The 8,105-nt window shown below is 33.3% G+C and overlaps 1 protein-coding gene across 5 annotated transcripts in view; it reads right to left on the reverse strand.

Annotated features, from left to right (window-relative positions):
• Positions 1 to 5,993, reverse strand: part of LOC139512066 (cAMP-dependent protein kinase type II regulatory subunit-like) — a 50,540-nt gene extending 44,547 nt beyond the window's left edge. For all 5 annotated transcript variants that reach the window (XM_071299388.1, XM_071299405.1, XM_071299427.1 and 2 more), the window contains exon 1: positions 5,573 to 5,993. In XM_071299388.1, coding sequence (XP_071155489.1) covers positions 5,573 to 5,807 — 235 coding nt within the window. In that variant the 5' untranslated portion in view covers positions 5,808 to 5,993. The remainder of the gene's footprint in view (positions 1 to 5,572) is intronic.
• Between the last annotated feature and the right edge of the window lie 2,112 nt (positions 5,994 to 8,105).

Raw genomic sequence — 8,105 nt, forward strand, 5'->3', positions numbered from 1 at the left:
ACATGTATGTAAACCAATACCACTAACTCTCACAGAAACAGCTGAGGCCAAATGACTTGCATGACAAATATTTTTTAATTCTATTGAAATATCTTTGAAGGGTTACCAATGATACAACCAGGAAATTAAATGGCAGTACTAGTTCTACAGATGTGAAATTACTTTCACGCTACTACTGATCAACTGCAGACCAATTATCATGAATATAAAATCATTCCCTTTTCATAAAAGCCAAGAAAACTAATTTCTTTAAGACAGACAGAATGGTGAAGAGGATGGAGCAGTTACTAGACCTACCAAAAGCGCACATGTGACATGGTTGTCAGCAAAAGAAAACATGTGGTCAAGGAATTCGATTTTGATTTCCTAATTGCCACTTACACTTGATACTTGATCTAAAGAATTGGAAAATAACTGCTGACAGATGCATTTTTTTGCACCTGTACATTGTACATGCAATGAAATGTTGTACTTAGTTACAATGTAGGACTAGGCCACTTAGATTCAGTATAATCTAAAAGTAGGGCATTTTTTTTGTTTGGGTTGCTGACTCATTGACCTCTACTGAATCAGTGTCTACGGGAGGGGGAACTAGAAAAATGTCCCCCTCTGATAGCCCCTGAAAAGTTGTGCCTCTGGGTCTTTTTTCATGTATAAGAAAAGATCTAGAGTTTTAAAAACTATGGTTATAGACTGTAACCCCTATTGGCTAATCATCATCCATTAACTAGACGTCTTCAAAGCTGAATAAAGATACATCTACCTGATTTAATTGTGACATGTGCAATACCTGTGTAGGTTTTAATCATAGCAATTACTACCTATACAAATCTATGTTCATTGAAGCATTGTTTCTCAAATGATAGACATATTGATTTTACATCAATAAATTTATGATTTTGATTCCCAACTTTACTCCTAGCTGATCATCATATTTAAAGAGCAGTCAAAATTAATATTACTTTCCTTGTTTGACAGGTTGGATAATAAATATTAAATTAGAAGATGTGGTATGATTGCCAATGAGACAACATGTACACTCCACAAGGGACCCTCTGACCTACATGAGAAGGTTAGGAACTATAATGTAGGTTACTCATAAACATTTATCTGAAAATCAGTATTCTCAGACTGAGGAGATATACTAGCACCTCATGAAAATATTGAATAATGACACTTTTCCAGTATCATTCTTAAAATTGTAATTATTTTCATGGATAAAAATGAAAATAAATAGCAATTTGAATGCAAATTTTTTACAAATGGTATTTTTAAAATTATTTATTTTTTATGTATATTTTATGTATATTATATGTATACGAAAAATTGCAAATACATGTAAATGAACAATTGTTTTGCTTAAACTTTTCAACTGAAGATCAATTGATTGATGTTTTACTGTTTTTTCAACACTATTGTGCTATTTCTGGCACATGGTAGTCTGTTTTTATTGGTGGAGGAAGTCAAAGTGTCCAGTCGGTTGGAAAACTGATAATCCTAATCAATTAGAATTGAGTCCAGTGCACCTGCCCCCATGCACATTTGAACTAACAACCTCAGTGGTTACAGGCTAGTGATGAACGTTTAGTAGTTCAACTACTTAGATCTAGAACACTCAGCCACAAAGGCCCCTTCTCAACGGAAGAAAATATGAAATAGTTCACTAAAAACTAGAAGGTCAATACTAATCATGATGTGACATCATCGACACAAAATCCATTATGTAGCAGAATGACCAGTATACAATGTAAAATAGCTGTGTAATTTAGGTAAATTTATATTTAGATCTTTTAAGCTTAGAATTTCAACTGAAATGTTTAAATAATGTTTGTGTATTACTACAACACCTTCTGCTATTCTGTCACATAGTTAGTATTTATGTATGTGTTGTATCATGTATTATTTATTGATGTTGATGTAATTCAAATGTATACCCTTAGTTTATATATATAGACTTTGCATTTTGGTAATAAAGATACATGTTCATGTAAAATGTAATTACAAAATGTAAAACGATAAACAATACTGTAAAATGTAAATTCATAAATTATTGAAATTTTTCAAGAATGGACCAAAATATTTCAGTTTTATTATTGCGATTTCGAAAAAAGTGCATACCATGGCCAGTTTACATGGTTTATATTGTCAGTTCTCAGAATCCCAGTTCTTTATCATTGCTATATACTCTGTAACAGATCCTGTTCAGTTGCATAATTCACATAAATAAAAACCTCGCAATAATTTCTGAATATACAATGTACAGTACACAGAATTTTGAACAAAATAAACATAATCTCTGCTGCAACTGCTGCTGTCACTGTAACAGCATATTAAGCATAATGTAGACTACCAAAAACTAAACTTGTGTATTCAAAATTTTCCTTCGTTTTTTTTGGGGTCAAAAATTTCCAGCTACTATCCAGAATCAGAAATTTCAAAAAAAATTTAACATGAATAAACAAAATTCCACTAAATTTCCACAAGCCTAAATACTTTTACTAGACTCTAGCATAGGCATCTGATAGGGCTTGGTATAGGCTAAAAGCACAGACTTTTGTTTTGAATATACAGTCTTTTGATCATAAAAAGCTTCTGTCCAAAATTTCATGTACCATGTAGGTTTGACAATTATATAGATTTTTGAATAAACTTAACAACACTGACAGTTCGATCATTCTTAGATTAAAAGTTGAAGCTACAAATACCAGAATGGAGGATTGCTTTTGCTATATATATAAGTCTCCCTTCTACATCTTGCCAATAACAAATTCAACACTTGGACCTTATAAATAAAATATGAGCGTTTAACGCCACCTGCTACATGTACATAAAATAGGATGGATATATAGTTGAGCAAATATTTATTTTTTTATTTTTTTGTATTTGATGGGCAAACCTGGAAACAGTCTTAACAGACTCAGAAATCTGATCACCTTTTGCTTTTCCCTGTATTTCTGGTTGGAGGTCATTTATCTAAATTGCGTTTCGAGCTACATGTACAATGTAGACATTTAGGGATAAGTCATTTAAAAAAAACATCGCAATAAAATAAATATAATTTGCACAATTATCAGGGTTCATATTGTAGGTCAGGAAACCGTAAATACACATATTTATAATATAAAATATATACATGTATTTACAAAAACGTAACTTTGTCTAAAACAATGTTCAACATAAGAATTGAAACCAACAAATGAAATGCAAACAAACAGTAATTATAATCATGTGTTCAATTAATATTGTAAATACCTGGTCTCTTTTCTAAATTTGTAAAGGAAAACGGTTTGATGTTATGCAAATGATGATTGTACAAATGTATGGCAGTGGCACAAATCAAATGTAATCAAAGATGCATGAAAGTAGTCTCACACTGGTTTTTTTTTAGGAAAAAAATAATACCAATGATCATGCAAATCAATATTCTTTTTCCTTATTCATGTATGCTCTGTATGCCCCTTGTGGGCCCTTAATTGGAAATAAAATATGTTCTGTTCTGTATCTTCCTACACTATTTTAATAGCATGTCTAGAAAGATACAAGTATGTAATGTATAGTCATACATGTAGTTCATTATATTATTAAAATGTCATAAAAGGGATTTGTAGATGTGTGTATTAATATGTGTACATGTACTACATGTATTGTGTTTCATGGTACATGTATCAATATGTCCCTTTTTAAATGTGTCTTAGTATTTTCTAATACATGTAGTATATTACTATATATATCTAACACATTGTGTATACAACCCCCCTCTCCATCTACTTTCATGACTTTAATCATACAGTTATATAAAGCAGGGTGCTTAATCATAAAACACTGAAAGCCATATATACATTTTGTAAATGTACAATGTAGTAGTGATGTTACTCAAGTTAGTCTAAAAATGTATTTAAGTGTACAAATGTATACACCTTGTCGCTATTTGTTTACCAGTACTGGACATCACAAAGGTTCCTGTAAAATTTGACTTCACAATAGAAAATATCTTATACCACAACAGAAAAGTGATTGTTGTATGACATCAAAAGTTTAACTGGTGGGGATTCTCTGGTCAATCGAAATAGATTCCTAAAATGGCTATACATGTACACCTTATTGCTATTTCAATTTGTCCACCATTTCTGGACATCACACAGGTTCCCGTAAAATTTTGAAGTCATAACTCAAAATATCTGACGCCACAATGGAAAAGTGATTGTTGTATGACGTCAATAGTTCAAGCAGGACAGATTGTTATAATTAGGTCAGCTGGGAATAGCAATAAGGTATAATTACATACTGAAATAGCAATAAGGTGTATTCAATACACCTTATCTGCTTGAACTATTGACGTCATACAACAATCACTTTTCCATTGTGGCGTCAGATATTTTGTTTTATAATGTCGTACTTTTTACGGGAACCTGTATGATATGAATCCGGGTCCGTCCGCCCTGATTTCGGTTCGCCCTAGTTACTGTTCGCCCTCAAGTTCCGTTTCGCCCTGAGACCATTCGCCCTGATACCTGTTCGCACTGGGTATGTTCGCCCTGATTTTTATTTTTTATTATAGTGTTGTGTTGTGGGTATTTAATTGAATAGGTTGAAGTCAGTCTACAATTTCGCCGAATATTTACGATTTTTATTTTTTAGTATAGTGTTGTGTTGTGTGTATTTAATTAAATATGTTGAAGTCGGTCTACAATTTCGCCGAATATTTACGATGTATTATGTTGTCTACAGCTAGCTGCTACTAGGTTATAAGTTCATGCCTAACAATGTGTACACCAGTGTTTTTACCCATCCAAGCTGACTATTTTATTTGAGAAAAATGTTATTTTCATTATTATTAATCCATCAAAGGCAATTCATATACCAATCAGTGATATCAAAGATTTCAAATCATACCTAATCATGCAGCAATAAAAATTCAAACAACAGTAATTAAAAGTAATTTTAGAATAAAGTGTAACAATGCAGCCAAGAATTTTATTTAATTAATATTCTGTATTTAACTGTTAATAGATATACATGAGGGTCTGGATGGGGGGATCTGTTATTCTGTAAACATTTAATTTTCACCCCTTTTTTCTCTAATCTTTAAAAAAATAACCCCTTTTTTCTCTAATCTTCAAAAAAAATTAACCCCTTTTTTCTCTAATCTTCATTTTTTTCGCCCATTATTCTCTAATCTTCATTTTTTAAGGGCATTATTCTTTAATCATTTAACCCCATCCAAACCCTCACACATACATTTTAATATATATAAATATATATTTCTTTCATTAATGTAACATATATACATATCATAAATGAAAATAGGGCGAACGAACCCAGGGCGAACGGATTACCAGGGCGAATAAACTCAGTGCGAACGAACCTAGGGCGAACATGTAATCAGGGCGAACGATCCCGATACCGTATGATATCACGTTAATGGGGGACAAATAGCAATAAGGTGTATTAGAGTTGACCCATAAAACTGAGATTTATTCAACCCCCAAAACAACGGTTCATAGATTAAGTAGAAAGTTAGTTATAGGTTCTGATTTGTCTTTAAATTAAAATCATGTGGATTTGTAATTACCCATTGGTTCATCAGAATCCTCATCATCTTCCGTCTGCATTGGTTCTGGGTTTGGCGAACCAGCAAATCTAACACCCCTTGGTTTGTCATCATCTTCTTCTTCATTGTTCTGTTCATTTAGTTTTGCAAAATAATCAGCAGCAAACTGTTTTAAATTAGGTGGTCGTTCTTTTAAAACAGCAACAGTGAAGTCTTGTAAAAGATCCGTAAGTCCTGTTGGTATTTCAAAATTCATGGTTAGAAAGAAAGTATAATCCTACAGAAATACAATTGATAATGAATGCAAATTAATCAAAACATCTAATAACACGATGTAAAACATCAATAGCTGTCAAGGGTCTTAGTCGCCCATCTCTGTTGAACTATTCGCCACACTGTTTCTATATCTGATTGCCAATAATGTACGTCACCACTGTTTCGTACCTTATAATAATCACATTTGCTTTTAATTATCAAAATTATAATAATCAATTGATTTATTTTGGTTTTCAATTTTATAAACTGCTTCGAAATTGAAAAAAAAAATTGAAACAAGGCAATTATTTTTGATATAATATATTTTAATCTGTTGCACTATTTTGCTTCACGAACAATTTGGGCGGAAGCGCCATCGATTATGCACGTTTTAGTCACGTAAATGAGTGTAACTGATAAAATCCTCACAAAAAACACAATTTTATATCGATCTTTTCTTTACTAACACAATTAAAAGTTGAGAGTTTAATTTATTTTTCTGAAAATATATCTTTAGCAAAACGTGCGTCGTCTGCTAAAATCAATGCGCATAACCATTAATACATCTGAAGACCTACAATTAAATAGAGGCAATAACAACTAGCAACTGCACTTATATTGACGAGCCTATACGGTTTGTATCTGGTGTACACTTTTGTTGTTAACTTATACCAGTTAAATGTCAAGGATTTCTTTACCACACCCTACTTAGCACATTTACTGAATTCTTTTATAGATAAAAAAAAATATCAATTAGAATCACTGTCACTCAGTAGACTAAAACAATTACATCACTTAAATACGTCATATCACATCCTAATTTATACAGTGATTTTTTTAAAATCTAGATATGAGTCGATGCAAGTTTATCCATCTGTTGAATGAACTAATGACGTGCCTTTGATTCGGTTAAGTCCTGTACAGTTTTGACTCTCCACTTTTTATACTACACTTCCGCACATCAATCTTTCTCAAACAAATGTTTTCCTATCTAATTAAATAGTCTTTGATAAATCTAATAGCAAATGCATTATAACTGTCAGGCCAGTCAGTGTTGTTGATTATTTTATTTGTACTTCTGATTTTCTATGTTTCGTTGTAAATATGTATGTTGAAGACTTTTCAAGCTGTTCTCAGATGTCCATTCTCCGTTAATATTATGGCTTTAAATTTTAAAGATGGTATTTAAGAAGATGTGCATATTGCTGAGAACAGCGTGGAAAATGCAAGAGAAGTAAAAAAAAAAAAAAAAAAAAAGGAGAAAAACACAAAGCTTCTAACTATCGGCCAGTTTCATTGACTTCAATTTGCTGCAAACTATTGGAACATATTGTTCACAGCACCATCATGGATCACTTTGACCGACACCAGATCCTTTGTGACCATCAACACGGTTTCAGATCCAAAAGATCTTGTGAAACACAACTCCTGATAACACTAGACGAAATTGGCAAGAATTTAGACCAAGGAGAACAGACAGACATCATCCTGCTTGATTTCTCCAAAGCCTTTGACAAAGTGCCCCACAAGAGACTCCTCCAAAAAATGGACTATTACGGAATACGTGGAGTAACACTCAAATGGATACAAGACTTCCTAAGCAAGAGAACACAATCCGTATTGCTTGAAGGGCATAAGTCTGGCCCCCTAGACGTCATCTCAGGGGTGCCTCAGGGAACAGTCATCGGACCCCTATTATTTCTGGCTTATATTAATGACCTGCCACAATCAACATCTTCTGAGGCAAGGTTATTTGCAGACGATTGCCTAGTTTACAGAAAAATAAAGAATATAAAGGATAGCGAGACACTCCAAGACGACCTTAACAAACTCCAAGAGTGGGAATCACGATGGCAGATGAATTTCCATCCTGAGAAATGCATCGTGATACGGATTACCAACAAAAGAAACCCACTGATAACGAACTACCAACTACATGGTCACACACTAGATGCAGTCGAGCATGGGAAATACCTGGGAGTCACCATAAACAATGACCTACAGTGGAAGACACATATCAACCAGACGGTAGGCAAAGCATCAAGGACACTAGGCTTTCTGAGAAGGAACCTAGGACGGTGTAAACCAGAAGTCAAAGCTAACGCCTATATCACCATGGTCAGACCTACCCTGGAATATGCCTCCACTGTATGGGACCCTTACCAACATACCCTTGAAAAAGACCTAGAACAAGTACAGAGAAGGGCAGCTAGGTTCGTGTACAATGAATACCAAGATGTATCCCCAGGTTGTGTCAGCTCCTTAATGGAGAGACTAAAATGGGAGCCTCTTAAAGATC

This window comes from Mytilus edulis, chromosome 1 (genome assembly GCF_963676685.1).
Source record: "Mytilus edulis chromosome 1, xbMytEdul2.2, whole genome shotgun sequence".
In the NCBI taxonomy this organism is placed as follows: domain Eukaryota; kingdom Metazoa; phylum Mollusca; class Bivalvia; order Mytilida; family Mytilidae; genus Mytilus; species Mytilus edulis.